Source organism: Furipterus horrens, unplaced genomic scaffold (genome assembly GCF_987537825.1).
Source record: "Furipterus horrens unplaced genomic scaffold, mFurHor1.1.pri manual_scaffold_5, whole genome shotgun sequence".
Taxonomy (NCBI): domain Eukaryota; kingdom Metazoa; phylum Chordata; class Mammalia; order Chiroptera; family Furipteridae; genus Furipterus; species Furipterus horrens.
Window position 1 is genome coordinate 10,300,093 of NW_028327175.1, and position 23,409 is coordinate 10,323,501.

The window sequence follows — 23,409 nt, forward strand, 5'->3', positions numbered from 1 at the left end:
CTGATGAATACCTAAGGCTCCTCCCCTTAAAACGTAACACGAGTGACAGCTCTACCTAAGACACAGAGGCACACAAACACAGGAGCCTGTCAAGATGAGGAGACAGAGAAGTATGGCCCAAAAGTGGAAACGGATCAAGGTTCCAGTGGGAGAACTTAGCAACGAGGAGATACCCAACCTAACAGATGAAGAGTTCAAAACACTGGTGATAAAGACACTCACAGGCTTGACAGATATGCTTAAGTATGGCAAAGACATAAGAGAAGAAGTGAAGGCTATGCTAAGTAAAACGAAAAAAAATCTACACAAAACCAATGGTGAAGGGAAGGAAACCGGGGTTCAAATCAATTATTTGGAATATAAAGAAGAAAAAAAACGTCAACCAGTACAGAATGAGGAAACAAGAATTGAAAAAAGATAAGGACAGGCTTAGGAACCTCTGGGACAACTTTAAACTTGCCAATATCTGAATCATAGGAGTGCCAGAAAGAGAAGAGGAAGAGCAAGAAATTGAAATAATGAAGGAAAACTTCCCAAATTTGGTGAAGGAAATAGACATACAAGTCCAGGAAGCACAGAGAGTCCCAAACAAGCTAGACCCAAAGAGGACCACACCAAGACACATCATAATTAAAACACCAAAGGTGAAAGATAAAGAGAGAACCTTAAAACCAGCAAGAGAAAAGCAGAGAGTTACCTACAAAGGAGTGCCTATAAGCCTATCAGCTAATTTCTCAAAAGAAACTTTGCAGGCAAGAAGGGACTGGCAAGAAGTATTCAAGGAGATGAAAAACAAGGACCTACAACCAAGACTACTCTATCCAGCAAAGCTATCATTTAGAATGGAACGGAAGATGAAGTGCTTCCCAGACAAGGTAAAGCTGAAAGAGTTCATTACCACCAAGCCATTATTGTATGAAATGTTAAAGGGACTTATTTAAGAAAAAGAAGATCAAAACTATGAACACTAAAATGACAACAAATTCACAACTATCAACAACTGAATCTAAAAAATAAATATAAAATCCAACTAAGCAAAACAGAATAGGAACAGAATCAAAGGTATGGGGATCATTTGGAGGGTTATCAGCTGGGAGCGGGAAAGGGGGAGAAATGGCGTAATGGTGCAGGGATTAAGAAGCGTAATTGGTTGGTACAAAATAGAAAAGGAAGTTAATAATACAGGAAAGGGTGAAGCCAAAGAACTTACATGCATGACCCATGGACATGAACTAAGCGGGGGTGGGATTGCCGGGGGAGGTGGGGTACTGGACAGAGTGGAGCAAAGGGGGAAAAACTGGGACTGCTGTAACAACATAATCAATAATATACACTTAAAAAAAAAGAAAAAAAAAGGGACCAAAGAGATTAAGAAATACAAATTGGCAGTTATAAATAGTCACAGGGATATAAAGTACAGCATAACAAATATAGCCAATATTGGTATAACGTATTGTGCCAGGTGGGTACCAGACTTATCAGGAGAGGGGAAGGTCATTTCATAAGTTATATAAGTGTCTAACAACTATGCTGTACACTTGAACCTAATATAAAATAATATTCAATGTCATCTGAAATGGAAAAATTTTAATTAAAAAAAACTTTAAGGACAGACAAAAAGTGGGTGGGGGGTAGCCGAAGTTCTTATTTCCTTGAAGTTGGATGTCAATGTCCAGGGAAAGACTCCAATACCAATCATGAGATCAATAGTGCACATATCAGAATTTTTGAAATTTTAAGAAAGTGAGTCAAATTTAGATTTTTGTGTTTAGAGATTAGTGGTAGAAGAAACAGCAATCCAAGTCCAAGGATGTAATACTAAACCAAGAAAGTTCAACACATTTAATTCATCCACTAATATCGCAGAAGAACAAAATCTTTAGATAATTTTTCAAAATATTAAAACTCTGACTCCATTGGAATTCCTCTTATGTGCTAAATGCAAACACGTTTTACTTAAAAATATGATAGGAATTAAAAATGACATATCGCCCTGGCTAGTGTGGCTCAATGGATTGAGTGCCAACCTGTGAGCCGGGGGGTCGCCAGTTCAAATCCCACTCAGGGCACATGCCTGGGTTGCAGGCTTGGTCCCCAGTTGGGGGCACGCAAGAAGCAACCACACATTGATGTTTCCTTCCCTCTCTTTCTCCCTCGCATCCCCTCTCTCTAAAAATAAATATAAAAATTTTTAAAAAGAGAGAGAAAAGAAATGACACTTATCAAGTAGTTTACTGCTCAAAAAGTACTTTACCCAAATCTTAATCCCCTCAAGAACCTTCTAAGAGAGGTCTTATTATCATGTCCACCTAGCAGATGGGGAAATTGAGGGTCTGAAATCTGAAAATCCACCCAATGTTACTCATCTAATAGAATGTGGGGCTGACCCTCAAACCTAGGTTATCTAATTCCAAATCCCAAGCTCTTTATACTGGATCAGGTCATTTTAAAACACTCTCCAAACAGAATTATTTTTTAAAAAGCATTATTACAGTTCTACATTCAATCTAATCTTCTCAAATATATATTGAGAAACCATGTTGCAAGGCATGGTACTGGATACTATCAAACTTACTTAGTTGAATAAGACAATCCCTGTTCAAAGCTGTAACAGTATAAGCATTCACAAAAATGTTTAAAAATTAAATGTTTAAAGCATTTCTAAATATGCCTCAGACAGCATGCTCTTATACCTTGTTTGATGATATTAAATGATTTAATATATTTAGGTGTGGTAATAGTATTCTAAGTTTTTAAAAAGAATCCTCTCTACTAGACTTAGCAGGGTCATCATTTTGTAAGTTACAAAAATGTATATTCATTACGTTGTACACCTGAAATTAATATAATACTGTATGTCAATTGTAAAAAATATTTAAAATTTTTTCAAAGAATCCTTACCTCTTAAAAAGATACACTAAAATTATTTATAGGTGAAACAACACAATATCTGAAAATTGTGTCAAAACAATCTGAGAGGGGAAGTGAATGGAAAGAACACTAGCCATGAATTATTAGAGTAGTTAAATCTGTGTGAGAGGTACATGAGATTTTTTACTGTACTTTAGTATGTGTTGGAAATTACACACAATAAATACCAACTGCAGAGAGCTATTTTTTCACAATTAAAAAAACACTGGGTCCTTCTGGTCAATATGGCAGCTTAGACAGACATGGCTCACCTCCTCACACAACCGTATCAAAATTACAACTAAAATATAGAACAACCATCACTCAGGACCATCAGAAATGGAGTTGAATGGAAGTCTGACAATTACGGAATTAAAGAAACCACATCCACCCAGACTGGTAAAAGGGGTGCAGACGCAGAACGGCCCAATCCCACACCCACCTGTGGTGGATAAACATTGAGAAGGGATCTCTCAGGAGCGAGGACTCCCAAGCCCCACACCAGGTCCCCCATCCCAGGGTTCCAGTGCCGGGAAGATAAGTCACCACACCTTGTGGCTGCAAAAACCCGCAGGGATTGAGTCGGGGGAAGAAACTCCTAGAGCCCCAAGCACTTCTTAAAAAATCCACACGTGGACTCACCTACTCAAGACTCACTCCCGCTGAGCTGCAGCACCAGGGTGGCAGCTTGAAAGAGACCAGTGGTATACAGGGAGGAACTGAAGTGCCTGACATCAAGGCAAGCAGAGGCCATTGTCTCTTTTGTAAACCCTCCCCCCAACAGAGCTTGTAAGCTGGTGCCATATTTGAGACTCCGTCAACCTGGCTGACATTGTTTGACCCGCTTTAGAGACCCCCAGAGACTCCATGCCACGAACTTACGGTCCCACCCAAGCTGCTTTTCCATATGAGTGGCTGGTCTTGGCTCCTGCTTCACAACTTCCTAAGTCCTCTCAAACAAGCAGCAGCTGGCCTCAGTGAGCCCCAGGCCTGGCACTAGCAGCAAACAGCCTAGATTCACAGCTTGGCTTCACCTGGGAATCTCCAAGCCCGGCACAGATCGCTTTATAGCTCAGAAAGGGTGGCCCTGGGCAAAACACTGGTGAGGGCTTGGCCTGCACTACCCAGGAAATCCCAGAACCTGCATACCCAGTGGACAACCACAGACCACGTCAGAGCACCACCACCCTGGCCCTGCATATCCAATTCCCCACGGAGGGTGGAGGCTGGTGGTCAGCGGTCACAGCCAATCCTTGCAGCTCACTGTCCTGGGTAAATCTCTCCCATTGATCTGCCAACAGCAACCAAGTTTCAACTACAAGAGGACGGTGTACTCTGCCCACACGAAGGGCGCACCTCAAGTACCCAGCGTGGGTGATGGGGAGGCTGTGCCACTGGACCCTACAGGACACCTACTACATTAGGCCACACTACCAGGACACAGAGTCAAAGCAGCTCTACCTAATACACAAACAAACACAGGGAGGCTGCCAAATTGAGGAGGCAAAGAAATATGGCCCAAATGAAAGAACAGAACAAAAACCCCAGAAAAAGAACTAAACAAAACAGAAATAACCAATCTATCGAATGCAGAGTTCAAATCACTGGTGATCAGCACACTCAGAGAAATGATTGAGTGTGGCCACAAAATAAAGGAAGAAGTGAATGTTATACAAAGTGAAATAAAGAAAAATGCACATTAAACCAAGAGTTACGGGAAGGAAGCTAGGATTCAAATCAACAATTTGGAACAAAAGGAAGAAATAAACATTCACCTAAAACAGAAATAAGGAACAAGAATTAAAAAAAAACGAGGGGAGGATTAGGAACCTCTGGGACAACTTCAAAGCAAAGGCCTACAACCAAGACTGCTCTACCCAGCAAAGCTACCATTTAGAATTGAAAGACAAATAAAGAGCTTCCTAGACAAGAAAAAACTGGAGTTCATCATCACTAAACCATTACTATATGAGATGGTAAAGGGACTTATTTAAGAAAAAGAAGAAGATCAAAACTATGAACAGTGAAATGGCAAAAAATATATATCTATCAATAACTGAATCTAAAAAACAAAGTAAGCAAACCAAAGAACAGAGACGACTCATGGATATGGTGAGTGTTTTGATGGTTGCCAGATGGGAGGGGGTGTGGGGAAAGGGCTGAAGAAGTGAGGGGATCCAGAAGTACAAACAGGCAGTTACAGAATAGCCAGGGAGATGTAAGGTACATACAGTACAGGAAATGGAGCAGCCAAAGAACCTATGCATGACCCATGGAAATCAACAATGGTGGGGGGATTGTCTGAGGGAGTTGGGGGGGGTTTGTGTGGAGGGGGGCAAAAGGGGAAAAATCAGGACAACTGTAATAGCATAATCATTAAAATATTTTTTTTAAAACTTTTATTCTTTTAGTCTAAAAATATTTCATGTGAGGTTCACATCCCAAATAGTAAATATTACTGCTATATAATACATCATTCTGAAACCAACAGCGAGTACCAGAGCAACACTCACTTAAATTTTTCCAGGAGTCCTGTCTGATCCCTAACCACTCCTGCTCTATCAGGTTATGCCTGCTCCTTCTCTAGGGTCAGAGGGATCGGAAGCAGATCCAAGGGAAGCAGGAGAGGAGTCAGTGCCCTTCCAAGACCCTGAGGCGGCACCTAGAATTGGCAACCACCTGGTAGCAAACCAGACAGCCCGGAAATTAAGGCCTTCACTAAATGTCTGAGACAACTCATAACGCAAGGGTTCAACAGCAGCGGCCACATTCACTGCATGTGTCAATTTTCTATACTGCCTGGGTCACCAGTCAGTGGCGTACACAGCTCTCAGAGCCACCTCGCGCCCAGCCTTCCAAACACTGGTTCCGCTGTAAGCAGGAAAGAAAAAATGAAATGAGAATCAGACAGAGGTGGAAGGACAGGTCACAGAGAAACTGCTATTCTGATTCTTACATATTAAGATTTTGGCACCCAGACCTTCTTATCCTATTTAGATGCAACTTTCACCATATTAAAAAAAAAAAAAAAAAAAAACTGCTTCCCAAGGAACCGGTACATATGGCCTTTTAACAATTTTGAACTTTTTTTCAGTTTTACAAAAACTGTCAATATCCTTGCGTAAGGTGTGCACAGTATTTAAAGCGATAAAACAGCAGATAATTGAACTTCTTACCCAGTGTTTTCCGACTTCTTTCCACAGCTGTTCTTCGAGTTTGTTCAAACATTGCTTCCAAGTCAAATGTGCGAGCTTTTTTGCCTAAAATAGGAATAAGTAGCAGACTGTGATCTTCTTGCATTAAGCTGGCCAACCTTTAGGTACTCAATAAATACTGACTGATCAATAACCCCTTCATCTGTCTTTGTTTACAGCATGGCTACGAGACAACCATAAAATAAATATCAAGGAAGAAAGAGTGTTACTTCCCAGGGAATCCTCAATGACAGTCTCATCACTACGTGCCGTTAACCAGCGAACTTTCCCAACCTCCCTGAATTCACCTGGACCCTACCCCTGAAAACTACACCACCAGTGTGGTAGGCAGAATGGAAATGTGCATGCCCCAATCTCTGGAGCCTGTGAATATGCAACACTACATGGCAGAAGGGACTTTGCAGATGTGATTAAAGTTATGGACTTGAAACTAAAGAGATTATCCTGGCTGGCCCGATCTAACCACAGGAGCCCTAACAAGCAAAGAGGCCGAACGAGGATGGCAGAAGTCAGAGGGACCTGCAGTGTGAGAAGGCCTGAAGGTACTGTCGTTTGTCTGAAGGTGAATGGAGCAAGATGACAAGTAATGCAGATACATTAAGCAGCTAAAGACTCACACTTACAGCTAGCTGAGAAATGGGTACTCGGCCCTAAAACCATGAACCACCAACTTCTGAATGAGCTTGCAAGCAATTTTATATTTGTTTTCATCTTTTTAAATAGTAATACCTACTCTGTTGGTAAGAATATGGTGAAGATGGCATGCTTACGTAACATTGAGTTGGTGTAAATTGAAACCTTTCTGAAGGGCATTATGATAATATCAAGAAGTTTTAAAAGACACAAACCCACATTTTTTGGTTAATTTTAATATTTTTATTTTTATTAAAGTAGTACCTCTAGAAATCTACCCTACGGAATTACACATAAAATTCCTTTTATAAATGGAGATAATCATTTATAAAAATATTCATTTTAGCATTATTGATAAAAATTAGAATTAAAACCTATGTATGGGAAAGTTAAAAATATCACAAATTATAGCACTTTTATTAAATGGGCTACTAACCATCCATAAAAAAAAAAAAATCATACTTTGGAAGAGCATTTTATAATATGGGGAAATCATCACAATACAAAAAAATTAAATAAATTATATATAATAAAAATATAAATTTTACATACATGATCTTAATTCATTTAATAAATACACACCACAAAAGACTGGGGAAAAAAACTAACTTTTAAGCCTTGATTTCTAGATCACAAGATTACAAATTTTACTTCCTTCTCATTTACTGTGTTCCTTATATTGTCAATATTTTCTGCTACTTATATGTGTTATTTCTGAAGTTAGGGAGAAAGCTATTTTAAAGAATTGATACAAAAATAAGTACTACTGTATGTTCCTACGGAAGTCTGTAGTACTTTAATCGACATGAGTACCTAGAAGATAGTAAAACATGTGGCTCAAGACGTTACCAAAATAAATGAAATTCATGAAAGAATAAACGCTGGACGTGGACACATTAGCCTGATATTTGTCCTCTCCCAGACCCAACAGAAATGGGGTGTGAAAACAATTCACGTTTATTTTTACTAACTACGATTGTCGACAGCTGACTACACCGGTTGGACACCTGTTTGCAGCGTGCCAAGACTAGGCTCTACAAGAGAGGGTGAAGTGACGACTCTGGAGCGGAAAGACTTGAACCAAAACTTAAAACCATTATAACAAGACTTAACGGCCCATTTGTTGCCAAAAGGGCCAGCCCATTACAGACCAGTCACAGAACCCAAATACACAGCTCCCTCCACCATGTGGGTCACAAAGCAATCTCTCCTTCTCACAAGGCTTCCCGTAAGTGTCACCTGAGCTGGTCCCAGGAGTCAGAAAACGGATGGGGAAGAGTGTCGAGAAACTGCAAGATAGACACTAGAGCAAAACTGGGACTTGGCACAGCGGAAGGTGCGGAGCGGAGGTGACAGCTCCGCCTCCCCCCACCGCGTCCCATCCTGGGGATCTTAAAAACCCTGCAAAAGGAGACGGCGTTACGCCTTGTGCAGTCACTCACCGAACCCCGTGAAACCCATGGTGACCGCCAGCTGCGGGTCCGGTCCCGATGCATCCGAGCCTGTCACTGGGACAAGAGAAGAGAGACGGGAGCCTCGTTAGTGCGGCGCCCCCGGAGTCCCCGGCCCGGTCCCCGGTCCACCCTGCCCGGGCTCGCCTCGCGGAACCCACCTTCGCTGGGCCCCGTGCGCTCCATAGCCAGCCTCCCGCCGCAGAACAAGCATCAGCTGCAACCCAAACAGCGGCAGCAGGTTCCCAGCAAACCCGGCCGGAAGTAGTTCTGCGGTCCTTCAGTGTCGCCGCCAAGGCCAGGAGCGGCGCCTTCCGCCGAGGGACGGCGGCCTCGTGCGCAGCGCCGCCCTAGCGGACAGGCGGAGTATGAGCGCCGCGGAGGCTGCCTTCCAACCCAAACCACGGGATGGGAACAGTAACTGGGGCTTTGCAACACCCTTTACATTTTAACACGTTTTTACCGCCAAGGTGGTACTTAATCCTCACATAAGTATAAGGAAAAGCCAACAAACTCCCTTTCTTTACGTTTTTTTCTTCTCTAGGAGGAAAGTCCCACAGTTTTTCACCCCTCGAGTATATTTTTTTTTAAATGCATATTTACCATATGACTGAAAAGTCGTCGTCGGCAGCCGTCCGTCTCGAGAGACGATGGTGTAGCTTCTTAAGAGTCTATCTGCACCGCTGAGAATGGTTGTGCAGTCCGACTCGGGAGTGACACGGTATCTGTCTCCTCCCGTGTTGAATCGACATCTTGCGATGACGCTGGAGTGTCCTCTCCAGTGAAGCTGAAGCTACAGAGCCTGGGCAGGGTGATATGGAGGGTCTGCTGTTGCCCATGCAGCAGACCCCCCCTCTCTTCGCAGCTGAAGGGTCCAAGGGAAAGACGGAGTCAATACAGCTTGGCTTCAGGTGCGCCGCAGGAGTTGCCGGTGTTGACTACAACGTCAAACCGCCTTAGGGACTCCGGCTCCGGATTTTCTATCGGGGTTTACTCCCTTAGCCTTTCCCCTGAAGAGGTATGCCGCAAGGCAGCGGAGGTTTTTTGGAGTCAGAGTTTTCCTTCTCTGATGTGCCCTGACTGGAAGATCGAACCAGCGACACTTAGCTCGCAGGCCGACGCTCAATCCACTGAGCCAAACCAGCCAGGGGTGACTGAAAAGTACTCATAAGCTAAAAGACCTGTGGAGCTAAGAGTTGTCAGAAAAGGCTCTAAAGCTTATACTCTTAGCCCAAACCTCCCTCTAGTAGCCATGCTTATAGAATTTCCTAGTCCACAGCAAGGGTTCCCAAAGCACTTAATTCACTTGATTATATTATCACTTTTCATTGTATTTTTAATGTTTTTAAATTTTTTATTGCATTTTTATCCATTACTATTTATCCTCCCCATACTCTTTCCCACCTTTCCCAGACACATACACACACACATTGGTTTTAATTAATGTACAAGAGCCCTTATCTATGCTATGAACTAATGGTATATTATTTATATTTTTCTGAATTTAGCAAGACCATGTATATGTCTAATGATGTTGCTAAATGCAAATAATCTCATAAAGTTACTCACTAGCCCCACTACCACTTTACTCTCTCTCAGATTACGCTTTATCTATAAACCCAAAATGATGGTCAAATTTAATAGCTTTTCCATTGCTCTTAAAATAAAATACAGCCCTGGCTGGTGTGGCTCAGTGGATTGAGCACCGGCCTGCAAACCAAAGGTCATGGATTCAATTCCCAGTCAGGGCACAGGCCTGGGTTGCGGGTTAGGCCCCCAGTTGAGGGGCGCATGAGAGGCAACCACACACTGATGTTTCTCTCCCTCTCTTTCTCCCTCCCTTCCCTTCTAAGAAATAAATCTTTTAAAAAATAAAATACAAACTTAGCATGGCCTCCAAAGTGTTCCCAGCTTCTGCTTCTATTTCCCACCAAGTGAGTCTTCTTTTACTTCTACAAGCAGCCTCAAAACATGATGTCCTGAAAGCTCTGACTCTTCACCAATCCCCACACACTCCATTTAACCCCGCTCATCCTTCAGGCCTCAAAATAAACTTCAGTCCTCTTGTAAGCGTTCACAGACCTCTACAGACCTCCAAGTTAGGCCCCTTTATCATATAACCTAATTCTCAGTGGGCACTCAGTACTTGTTAAATGAATAAAAGAATGAATAGCCTTGGCCAGTGTGGTTCAGTTGGTTGGAACCTCATCCCTAAACCAATAGGTCTCAGGTTCAATTCCAGATCAGGGCAAACTCCTAGGTTGTGGGTTCAGTCCCCTGCCAGGGCAGGTAAAAGAGGTAACTGATGGATGTTTCTCACATTGATATTTCTCTCCCTCTCTCTCCCTCCCTTCCCCTCCTTCTAAAATCAATAAGCATGTCCTTCTGCGAGGATTTTTTTTTTTAAGGAATGAAAGAATAAGAGAAAGTAGGTGTGAAGTCAAAAACTACTCTCCTTATATGCAAGATGTTATTTAACTTGGCACAACCAAGTTTGGTTCATCTCAACAGATGATTGAATCACAAGTGTCAAAAGTCAATGTGAATTCCAGTTAATAAAGGTAGTTCATTGAGTCTTTAACAAAATAAGTTATTATTAATGCTACTGTCTCTTTTCTAAGTACAGATAAGCAGGCCACAAGTAGAACTTTATGAATACAGCTCATTATGTAACCCATACCTCAAGCTTATAAATAGCTATTTCAGCTCCTCAGTAGTCAAAAACTTGTAAGGACTTGAGATGATACATAAATATTTTTCTTTTCATTGAGGCTTTAATTTTAAAGGCTCAGGGGGAAAAAAAGAACAAAAGATAGACTTTCCATGTACCCCCTCCCCATACACATGCATAGCCTCCCCCATTACCAATATCCCCCCCACCCCTGCACCAGAATGAAACATTTGTTACAGTTGATGAACCTACATTGACATCATCACCTTAAGTACATAGGTTGCAATAATGGTGTTGTATGTTCTATGGATCAGGACAAAAGTATAATGATATGACAGAATATTTTTACTGCCCTAAAAAATTGTCTGTGCTCTGCCTATCACCTTCCCTACCACCACCAAACCCCTGGTATCTGTACTGTCTCCATAGTTTTGCCTTTTCCAGAATGTCATAATGTTGGCATCATACAGTATGTAGCCTTTCAGATTTGGCTTCTCTCAGTAATATACATTTAAAGTTCCTCCGTATCTTTTCATGACTTAATGGCTCATTTCTTTTCAGCACTGAATAACATTCCATTGTCTGGATGTACCACAGTTTACTTATCCATTTAACTTCTGAAGGACATCTTGGTCGCCTCCAAGTTTTGACAACGTGAAGAAAGCTGCTATAAGCATCAATGTGCAGGTTTAGTGTGGAAATAATTGTTTTAGCTCCTTTGGGCAAATATCAAGGAGCAAGATTGCTGGATCATATGGTAAGAGTAGGTTTAGTTTTTAAGAAACTGAAAAACTGTTTCCCAAAGTGGCTCTACCAGTCTGCATTCCCATCAGCAATGAATGAGGATTCCTATTCCTCCAAATCCTCACCAGCATTTGGTGTTGTCAATGTTCCAGATGTTGGCCTTTGTAATGTGTATACTGGTACCTCATTGCTGTTTAAATTTGCATTTCCCTAATGACATGTGACATGGAAGATCTTTTCACATGCTAAACTGCCATCTGTATATCTTCTTTGTCAAGGTGCCTGTTTAAGGTCTTCAGTCCATTTTAAAATCAGATTGTTTTCATATTGAGTTCTTTGTATATTTTGGCTTGCAGTCCTTTGTCAGATGTTTTTCCAAATATTTTATCTCAGTCTGTGGCTTGTCTTCTCATTCTCTTGACACAGAGCAGAACTTGTTAATTTAAGTCTAGCTTATCGATTATTTCTTTCATACATCATGTCTTTGGTGTTGTATCCAAAAGTCATCAATTTATCCAAGGTCATTAGATGTTTTCCCTATGTCATCTTCTAGGAGTTTTATAGTTGTGCATTTTACATTTAGGTCTGTGATCCATTTTCAGTTAATTTTTGTGACGGGTATATGGTTTGTGTCAAGATTTTTTTTTTTTTTTTGTATGTGGATGTCCAGCTGTTCCAGTACCATTTGTTGAGGAGATTCCACTGTAGCTATATAAAATTTTAAACTATTAAATGCTAGAGGGAAAAAAAATGGAAAATGGAAATCATCAACCAGTGGGAATAATCATACTCATTACAGAAAAATCACAGGAAAATGTATTTGCTTTTGATAAAAGAAAGAGGAATAATTGCACTAGTAGAGACTTCCACATTGAACTATTTTTTCCTCGTTTGTTACCATATCATAATTGTTAAGCTTTGACTTTTTTGAAGCAAAGTAAATATTCATAAATTTGAAAGGTGGAATGCACAGTGTTAAGAAAATGAGTTCCAGAACTGGGATGTCTGGGTTCAAAACTTGGTTCTGTTCATATAATCTAGGTGAGCTACTTACTCTTCATGCTTTAAATACTTTATCTGTTAAGTGGCTAATTAGAATTAAATAAGGACTGCTGTTTGAAGAAGAGTGCTTTGATTTCACCACTCAAGTTGCCTTCTGTATGAAATGAAGCTTCTCTCTCTCTTCTCCTCTTCCTAGTGCAGTTAACACCCATCCCATACAAAAATTATGGTGCTGCACTTACCGCTTTGCTTGTGTGTCCCTGCCTGAAGCACGTCAAAGGACAGGAATGCTGTGTCAGTTTGATATTCCTGGCACCCGGCACAGTGCCTGACACAATTAAGAATTCGGGTTCTGCAGAAGGACTGGGTGATCTGTTGGGTGACCTTTATACCAGTCCCTCCACTATGAATTAGAATCATCTGCTCCCTCTCGGTAATGAGAAATAATGCAAGGCAGCAGCCCCCTGCACGCAGCGAACGGTTCCTTAAACACACAATTCTTCATAGTCACGGGCCACAAAGTCAAGCGGTAGCGACACACAAACAGAAAAGCCCGATGCATTCTGATTTACACGGAAGCCCCTAAGAAGCGGAGTGCAATTTGGGTTCCTGGGTAACCTGTTTCTGACAAGCTACCAAGCAGAAGTTATTTGGCGCCCCAAAGAAAGTGACGCGCACACTCTTATCAAACAGCTGCCGTTGGACCCGCGAAGCTCGAGACGCCAAGAGCCAGCGCGCGCTAAACCCTCCCGAACCCGAGCCCCCAGCGCGGCCCTAGCCGCCCGGCTCCACTCTCCCGGCCCTGCCCCTCCTCCCTCCCCACCCCTTCTAACCTCGGCCCGTCCCTCTCCGTCCCGGTCCCGTCCCTCTCCCCTTCCCCCTTCTTCCTCCCTTCCCCAGTTAACCTCCCCCGGCTCCCCCTCCCCCGGCCCCCTCCTCCCCCGGCTCCCCCTCCCCCGGCTCCCCCTCCCCCGGCTCCCCCTCTCCTCCCCCCGCCAAACCCTAGCCATCCTTTCAAAACTGCCTCCCTCTCCTTCGCCCCACCCCTAGGGCCCGCCTCCCGGAGCAGCTTCCTCCCCCAACGCCCAAAACGGAGCCTTCAAATTCCCCACCCGAGCAGCCGGAAGTGCGTCACGCACAGGCGCCGAGGCGCTGGATTGGCGCGCACGCCTGGAGCCGCGGGGCTGAGCTAGGGTCGTGGGTGTTTGCTCAGATCTCCCAGGCTTTTGACTTTTTGCGGACACTGGTGTCCTGGATTTTCGAGATGCCGACTTCTCTGCTGGGCTCGGCGATGCCGGCCTCCACGTCGGCCGCATCCCTGCAGGAAGCGCTGGAAAATGCGGGGCGGCTCATCGACCGTCAGCTGCAGGAAGACCGCATGTACCCGGACCTTTCCGAGCTGCTCATGGTGCCTGCCCCAAGTGAGTGATCGGGGTTCGTTTGGCGACTGATTTCTCCGTCGCAAGGACTCTCGCTGGGCTCCCTTCCGAGGTCCTTATCTCTAGGGCGGACTCGCAGAACGCGTCTTGACATTTAGGGCGCTATTTACTACATGTTGCAGAGCGAAAAGGAGCCTGTGTCCAACTGCAGATACTTGAGAGGGTAGGAGTGAAAAGCAAACGGACAAAGAGACAGAGACCCCAACCTTAACGAGCTTCTCGCTGCCTCCAAGTGTTTATATCGCTAAGGCCGGGTGAGGGGGGATCGCCTGACCCCAGCCTCATCCTTGTTCATTACTCGTGTTAGTATTCGAGTAAAACGGAAGAGCAAACGAAGTTAATTTGGAAATGTACCACGTTCTCTCAAAGATGTGCTTTCTTATGTGTAGAGTTAGTGTAACATGACATGCTGGGCGGTGTTACAAAGAACTGGCAGTGACATGAAGAGAACAGAGAAATCAGCAATGAGGATGGACAGGGGGCGCAAGGCAGAGTAGGTGCCAACGAGACAGGTGGCTGGGAAATGCTTGCTTGAACGGTTTTGAATTATGGCTCCTCGAGGCATGTGGAATTACATAAGTCGCTAGAAAAATAAAGTGACTCCGCTGTGAGATGGAGATTGGAGAAAAGCGGAGAAGTGTAAGCTAGAGACAAGATTTTGTTAAGCAAGAACCAAGATTATAGTAAATAATGAGGATAATCTGTGCAGTGTAAACCTCAAAGACACCTCTGGTGGTTTATAAAAATGGTTGAGTGGACGTGTAATCACCGAAAAGACAAAAACATAGCAAAGATAGTATTTGTACCTGACAGCTACTTAGCAAGGGGCCTGTCTTACAAGAGCTGAATGGTTTATTAGTAGCAATTCCCCTATAGAACAGCATTGCTGACTTTGAACTCAGGTTTGAAAGCATATAAATACAGTCCACGCATTCTGGTCTTTCATCAGATCTGACCCTAATCCTGTCAACCCACCATTACACACACCTACCTACCTCTTCAAACGAATCTCTTCCCCTCTTCCGTTCTGTTCACTGCCCCCATTACAATCACACTGAATTTAGTGTGTTTTCCATGAGAGGACCCCTCTTCAGGATTTGATTTTACATGCACTCTTCATTATTTCTGGAATGTTCTTTCCTCTTTGATAAACGATTCTTCCAAACTCCTTTAAATATCTCTGCCTTCGTGAAGGCTTTTCTAAGGGTTCACATCTTCACGCAAGTTATCAATTCCATTTTTTGTGTCCGCACTGCCATTTTTACATGTTCAGTGTTCTATTAAATGGGATGTCTGGGATTTGCTTCAGAAGATCCATTAGGGAAGGAGCAGATAGTAATATACATGAAACATGATTGGGCATGTTATTGGTAATTGTTGAAGCTGGGTTGTCAGTACATAGGGCTTGATTGCATTTTCCTCTCTAGTTGTATGTCTTTTAAATTTCTATAATACCTTTAAAAATTGCGTCACATGTAAGTTTTCCCCAACATCTTTGTACTTTAGAGAGCCTGAAAAGGTGCCTGAGCTAAATAGGTCATCAGATGTCTAGAACGCCGTGTTCAGGACTGGTGAGGGCAGGCAGCTTAGCCTGCTCCTGCCCTAAGTGTCTGGCTCTTAGGGCAGGAGAAAGGTTGCCAACTGAGAACCCTTTGTACAGCAGTAAAATATTGCTTCTGTGGTATTTACGTAGTTGGTCTGGGGGCGGGGTTGGGGGGGCGTGTCTAATGGGAAAGGCATGGGTTGTCTTAATCTGTAAATGTTTAAGTGGGAAAGAAATCAGCTATTTTCCCCCCAATCAATACTTTGCCCACAATTGTTTGATCTAAGAATCACAAAGCATAGATAGATAGATATAAATGTATATATATCCCATTTCGGATTAGTCAGATAATAGAAAAATACTAGATTATTGAAGTAACAATTTCTCTTTCACGGAGTAAGTATTTGGGAAAGATAAACTTGTTAAGTGTTCCCACCTTAACATTGGAATTTCTCAGGTCTCCTTTGCATTGGGTCAGAATTACTTTATTTTCTCTGTATCTTTAGGATCACCAGGTGCACAGTTTTGTTGCGGCTTGTAGTGCTTCTGTATACCCAGTTGGTGCCCAGTACATTACTTATTTTAAGTAAATGCTTTATTTTATTTTTATTTCTATTTTTGTAGATAATCCCACTGTTTCTGGCATGTCAGATATGGATTATCCTCTCCAAGGACCTGGTTTGCTGTCAGTACCCAACCTTCCAGAGATCAGTTCCATCCGAAGAGTTCCTCTCCCACCTGAACTTGTTGAACAGTTTGGACGTATCCTATTGCATTGTATTTAGCATTTTAAAAATGTTTCTTATTGGTATTCTCATTATTATAATTCCTGTTTTGTGTTTAATGGATGTTGCATAAAGTTCACTGAAAGGTTTTATTTAAAACACATTTAAGTACATGAGTAGTTTACCATGTACCTGCCTAAAAAAAATTATATAAAATCGAACATTGGAAATTGAGTCATATTTGAATCATTTTGGGACACTGGAGAGTGAGAGTGAGTTGTTCACAAGAAATTATGCATTTTTTAAAAGATATTATTGCAAAGTATTACTTTCCAGTTAAGTGCTATATAAGAAAGTTTTTACTGCCACACTTTATTAGCTTAAAGACGCCTGATTTTTACATTTATTTTTTCCAATATTTTAACATTTAAAGTTGGAATGTGGCTCAAAATACCTTTAAAAACAAAACAAAATTGTCTGGTGTTTCTTTTTTCTTCCCCCTCCCAAAAAAAGTTTTTGGTGTGGTTTTACATTTACCGGTGTCTTAGAATTGGAGTTTCTGTGTGATTTCATTTCTAAGGATCACAAAAAGGATCTGCATATGAAGATATTAGAAACTGAAATACTAGTGGCATCTTCATAGATTGAATAGCCAGAAGAGTTTTCTTACCCTCTAAAAAAAGAAATTTTATATGATTTTCTTAAAGTATGGCATACCTTAGAAAAGCACTAGTTTGTTGTTTTTTTTTTGCTAAGAAGATTTTGTATCAATCTATATCTCATAATGAAGACATCAAGATGCTATCTTAAAAGTTAATGAGCCATTTAAAAGTATATTAATCTATCTAGAATAAAAGGGTTTCATATTTCAGTACAATGATTTAGAAAAAGAAAAGAAATTAGGAAAAATGCTTATGAAATAAATAGAAGAGCTAGTAAAATCTAATATATATTTTCCCTAAAATTTTTGCTCATTTTTCTTAGACTTTGTAAAATAGTGTTATTAAATATATAATCTACCTTATCCCTTGTTTAGTTTCTTAGTATTCTTCTTTAATCCTCTAATAATACTGTATACTCTGCAAGAGACATTTCCTTTAGTAAATTATTTTATTTTCACAATTGTTTTATTGTCTTATAACTACATAACATAAATCTTTGCCTATTTTTAAATTATACTATTTATAACATAAAATAATTGCTCTTACACAATTAGAAAAACTGATTTAGTAAAACAAGTTAATAGTAGGGGAAAACAACAACACTACATTTTTCCAGAACATATTTCAAGTGGTCAGATAGCATTATTTAGAATTATAAATTATATAAATTTTAAGTATTTCTGTTACACACTATGGCTTTCATTAAACTCATTGGATCAAGATATTTTATTTGCTCTTTCTATTAAAGGGTAGGCAGGTCATGATTTTTTCATCGTAAGTTTTCTATAGAAGTCTTTTGAAACAAGTTTAAAATGGATGAGGTTGAAATCTTTGTACCTTACATCCACGTGCCTCAGATATGCAGTGTAACTGCATGATGGGCGTGTTCCCTGCTATCAGCAGAGCGTGGCTCACAATTGACAGTGACATATTCATGTGGAACTACGAAGATGGGTATGTATCTAAGGCTGGCGTGCTTTCGCATGCTTAGAGTTTAGATGATCTCCATTGTACCTAGTATTCTGCTTATTAGATGTTGCCTGACTTATCTTTCACTCATCTAACGTCTGTGTCAGTGCTTCTCAGTGTGGGTATCAGTCACCTGGGGGTAGGGTTAGACTAGGGAATCTGCGATCGCAGTTCTGAATAAGGTTCAAGAGTGCTTTTGGAACAAGCTCCCAGGTGGTGCCGCCAATCTAGGTACAACTCTTAAGTAGCAGGGTCTAGGTCCCAAGCTCTTGATAAAGAGCTCCAGTGAAGATAGTCTGTCAGTAATTCTTTCGAAGATGGATTGACATTTTTAAAGACTTCTGTTTGCCTTGCATTTCTATAGAATGGGAGATTGTTGATTTATAGAAATAACTTTTATAATTCTGGGCTTGATCTATGTGTAAATTACATGTATATAGTAGAGTATGAGTATAGGCCCAAGGCATTTTGGCTTAAATTTTATTGATCTGGTGATCTCACTCTTGGCGTTTTGGAGGTAAATTTAGGCTTACTTTCAGTACTTCGTCATATTATCTTTAGGGGAGGTGTGCGGTACGAAGGCCATGTTACTCTTGCCTCTGAGTAGTTAATGCACTTATGTACACACAACACTGTATCATTGAATCAAAATTGACACTAAGTAAGAACATATAGCTCAAATGAAGCAATTTTTCTGTGAAGCTGATCTTTAAAAGAAAAAATTAGACCCACCTTTTTAAAGGTATTTTTATTGTTGAAATGTTACATAGTCATAATAGCAGTGATGTCTGCTTGTGATTGTTCTCCATGTACCCTGAACTTTCCCGCATTTTGTTATATTACCATATTCATTTTGATACTAAAGAATAAAACCTCTATTTGCGCATCAGTCTCCTCAAGAAAACTAAATGTAAAAAGAGTTTTCAGCTCATTGAAAACTTTTGTATTAACATCTAACATATTTATTTAACAAATATATAGAGTTCGTTCGTCATGTATTCGTCAGTTTTGTGCTAGGACCGATATTGAATGGGATATATGTAGTCTCTGCCAGCGTGGAATAGTCTAGTCTTACTGTGTGTTCAAACGAGAATTCATTTAAAGACAAGTTACTTGAACACTGTGCTTATTTGGAAAAAGTCAAGGCACAAGTACTGGGTATAAATCTTTCTTTGGTTCACAAATTCAGTTCTGCAGAAACCAGTGATTCCTCTAGCTTCCCAGTATAAGTCCTAACTCCAGCTGGATGATACAAGGGATCTCGTTCGGTTCATTGTTCTCTGACCCTCAGCTTTCTCAGTATTCATCTTGTCTGGGAGCAGGGCTGTGCCCGTTATCAAAGCAGCCTGTGCTGCCACCGCAGGAGAAAGCGGGGAACAGTCTACACGAGTGGCCATTTAGCTGTTTTTGATTTCATTTGCGTGGCCCCTTTCTGGACAACCGGAAGTTTTCTTCAAAATATGGATCACATTTTTTTCTTGGTATTGATCTTGCTTGGTGTTCTCTGTGCTTCTTTGCTCTTTCTTTTGATGTTTTTCATTATTTTGGAAATTTTTGCAACATTACCTTCAAATATTTGCTCTGCCCCATTCTTTCTTTCTTCAGAGATTTGAGTTATACTTTTGTTAGACTGTTTGGTATTATACAGCAGATTCTGGGTGCCCTGTTCTGCTTTTGTTCCTCCATTCTCTTTTCTCTTTTCGTTTCGATTGGGACGATTTCTGTTGACCTAACTTCAGGTTCACTGATTCTTTTGTTACGTGAAGTCTACTGAAAAGTTCTTAAAAGACGTTCTCTCTCCGTGCTATGTCTTTTACTTCTAACATTTTCACTTGTTCATTTCTTGTAATTTTCATCTCTCTGCTGAAGTGCCTTACCTGTTTCTGCATATTGTCCACCTTTTCCGTTAAAGCCTGTACTATATTGATCATATTTGTTTTAAATTTTCTGTCTTGGGTTCAGACATTTGGCTCGTAGCTGAGTCTTGTTCTATCGATTGCTTTGTTTCTTGACAGTGGGCTTTTTTCCCCTTGCTTTTTTGTCTCATGTTTTCTTACTGAAAGCCAGACATGTAGGATAGTGGATACTGAAGTAAATAAATAGCATTTATCCTTAGAAACAGGCAGGTGTCAGACCATATGATTTTATTCATATGTGGGATATAAAACAAAAAGCAACAAACAATGCTGGGAGCAGGACAAAGAAGGAAGAGGGGGACAAATATGTGGTGATGGAGACTAAACTCCGGTGGTAGGCTCACAATAGAATATACAGGTGTATTATAAAATTGTATGACTGAAGTTTGTATTATGTTGTTAACCAATGTTCCCCCAATACATTTAATTTAAAAAAAAATCTTTTTAAGAAGGAAATGAGCGTGTTTCTTCTTTTGCTAAGCGTAACAGGTGGGCCTTTGTTGTCGGGGAAGAAGACGTTTCCAAGTCAGGAATTGAGCTGAGTTTGGTTTTGTTGTTCCTGAGGTTATCCTGGGTGGATCACGGGTTTCAAATTTCTTTAGAATTACTTTGCACTTAGGATACAGGTTGGGTGGCTCAATGTTCCCGTTTCCCCTGTTTTTCTGAAAAGGCCCTCTCAACACGCCTGTTCTCCTCCCCACACTAGATTGCTGTTACCTGAGACTTGCCACCTGGGGGAAGAGGGGTGTTGGTAATGGGGAGCAGCATTCCTGTTTTCCTGGGTTATGCTTAGCACTGGGCAGACCTGTGTGCCTGGGTCTCGGAACTGAAGCAGTTTGCTGGTTTATTTTTCCTTAGGTTCTATAGCCGTAGAAAGTATGATAAGATAAAACTTTTTCTTTTATGTATAACATGTTTTTCTTCAACTGTTGACAGAGGAGACCTTGCCTATTTTGATGGACTTAGTGAGACCATTCTTGCCGTGGGGCTGGTGAAACCAAAAGCGGGTAAGAAATAAAAAACAATAACAAAAGGATTAAGTTATATTTGTATGTACACAGACTTCAGATGTTTTAGGACTGGATGACGATACATTTTAAGTAGTTGAATTTCCTACAGAAGTTTTGTTCAAAGTCCTTCTAATGAGAAATAAAGTAATTAGGAATATTAAGTGTTTCCTCACATTATAATGGTCTAAGTGAGTCTGCCTCTAAAATTGTTCAACTATATAGTTCTTAAATTTTATCTTGCTTGTACTTTGTTATTCTTAATTTACCTGAATTTTTTTGTATTATATGTGTTTCATCACTTGCTGTAAAAACCGTAATTTTGTCTCTGTGTATTTCCCAGGAAAGTGACAACACAGTTCAGAATAATCTTAGGGAAGTCGCAAGCATTGTTTAGCTTACAGTTTTAACCTCATCATGCCCGAGCTTCTGCCAGCTACTGACAAGTAGAATGATTGATTTTAATTTAATCTTTATCTCATAAATGCACCTTCCTACAAGAGGAAATAATAGACAAAATTCACTTGTTTGCAAGGCCTAAATAAAACTTTAAAGGGCACAGCTGTTTTGAAATTATAACAATACCCTAAGTACAAACATGCAGTTTTAATGCACTGTTCCTATGATTACTTTGGAAATGTATTTTGTTTACATAAACTTTCAAAAGCATTCTTAACCCCAATGTATATATATAAATTCATTTCTGTTTTCATGAATTTGACTATTCCAGGTACCTGATGTAAGAGGGATTATGTAGTATTTCTGTTTGTCACTGATCTGTTTTACTTAGCATGATGCTCTCAAGGTTCATCCCTGTGGTAGCATGTCAGAATATTTTTAAAGGCTGAATAACATTCCATTGTATGCATATACCGCATTTTGTTTTGCTGTTCATCTGTTGACGGGCACTTGGGTGGCTTTCACCTTTTGGATACTATGAATTATGCTGCTCTGAACGTGGACATACAAACACAAGTCTTTATATATACGTAAACCTAAACTATTTTGTAATATAACACTGATTTTAAGTGGCATTAAATACTGAACTGTTTATTTTCTAAGGTGGTTCTTTTCTGCTATTTACTTTTTAATAGTTATTTAGAGAGAGGGAGAGAAAAGAGGGAAGGAGAGAATGAGTGACAGAGACGTTGATTAGTTGTCCCACTTATTTATGCGTTTATTGGGTGATTCTTGGATGTGCCCTGGATTGAACCTACAACCTTGGCTTCTCAGGACAGTGCTCTAACCAACTGAGCTACCCAGCCAAGGCTGCTCTTTACTTTCTTAAATGATCATAGATAGTCATATTTTAACATCAAAAGGAACTAAATTGGGTTCAGACTTTTCATATACTACTTAATCATTAACTCTTGTAATGGTAAAGCTGTACATATTCTAGAAATGCTTAAATACTGAATATTTTTGGAAAAATAATCCCAAACCCATGTTTATTTTATCTTAGGCATCTTTCAACCTCACGTACGACACCTCCTAGTTTTGGCAACCCCGGTGGATATAGTAATTCTTGGACTCAGCTATGCTAATTTGCAAACAGGTATAGCAACCCACATGTAAAAAAATACATTGGTGAATTTAATGTTACAATTATAAACTACTTTTAAAACAAACTAATATTTTTCACTAAGTTAACTTTCTAGACTATTTGCTCATAGAAAAATAAATTTCTTTATAGATGTGGTCTATTCAGGACAATACCTCTTCCAAAAAAGTATTTTGGATGTATTTACCATACTAATGTGCACGTTTTAAATGCACAATATAAAGGAAGGGAAGAGGAAGAAGAATAGTCTATGCTAGTGAGATTTTCAATAATGCCTTCAATTTCTTTGTTTCTGATTTATTGAATGATCATTTTAACATGGAACACTGAAATAAAATACATTATTCTTTACCATGAAGTAAGAAGCCCTTAATTACGGTCACATTCAGTGGTTTCTTTTGCATTGTTTTGGGTGAAATAATGTTGAATCGGTGACTTAAAATAATTACTATTACTACCACATTCTTAGGCTCATTTCCAAAATTTAAAAATTTGAGTTAGTTTTTTTGATTGATATGTTAGAATACTATATATTTTATATATGTTCTATAGATTCTGTTCACTCGAATTATTAAATTATATTAGATTTTTTATATATGTTATAGAAGCTTTTCAGTATATCAGTAAGAATGCAGTAAAAATACCAATTCTAAAGGTAATATGAGATACATTGATTGTTTCAAACTTTAAAAAAGCTGATAAACTGATTCCTGTATTCTTTCTTTAAAAAAAATAGGAACCGGAGGTCTTAATGACAGTATGTGTGGTGGAATGCACTTGCTTCCAGATCCTTTGTATTCTCTTCCCACTGATAATACTTACCTTTTAACAATAACTTCCACCGATAACGGCAGAATTTTCTTGGCTGGAAAGGATGGCTGTTTGTATGAAGTAGCATACCAGGTAAGCCTGGCATTTGTAAACATTTTTTTCTCCCTTTTGATGAAGTAGAGATGGATTT

General features: G+C 40.3%; 2 protein-coding genes across 3 annotated transcripts in view; one reads left to right on the top strand and one right to left on the bottom strand.

Annotated features, from left to right (window-relative positions):
* Positions 1-8,558, bottom strand: part of WDR70 (WD repeat domain 70) — a 243,778-nt gene extending 235,220 nt beyond the window's left edge. The window contains exons 1-3 of one of the 2 annotated variants that reach the window (XM_090276166.1): positions 8,371-8,551; positions 8,201-8,266; positions 6,087-6,170 (exon numbers count right to left, since the gene is read on the bottom strand). In XM_090276166.1, the coding sequence (XP_090132292.1) occupies positions 6,087-6,170; positions 8,201-8,266; positions 8,371-8,395 (175 nt within the window). In that variant the 5' untranslated portion in view covers positions 8,396-8,551. Of the gene's footprint in view, positions 1-6,086; positions 6,171-8,200; positions 8,267-8,370 lie in introns of both variants that reach the window. The other variant, XM_090276167.1, reaches the window with a different exon arrangement.
* Positions 8,559-13,828: 5,270 nt separating this feature from the next.
* The window catches only part of NUP155 (nucleoporin 155), a 49,445-nt gene continuing 39,864 nt past the window's right edge, over positions 13,829-23,409 (top strand). Inside the window, exons 1-6 of the mRNA XM_090276168.1 lie at positions 13,829-14,047; positions 16,233-16,370; positions 17,853-17,949; positions 20,817-20,887; positions 22,350-22,442; positions 23,185-23,351. Coding sequence (XP_090132294.1) covers positions 13,891-14,047; positions 16,233-16,370; positions 17,853-17,949; positions 20,817-20,887; positions 22,350-22,442; positions 23,185-23,351 — 723 coding nt within the window. The 5' untranslated portion in view covers positions 13,829-13,890. The remainder of the gene's footprint in view (positions 14,048-16,232; positions 16,371-17,852; positions 17,950-20,816; positions 20,888-22,349; positions 22,443-23,184; positions 23,352-23,409) is intronic.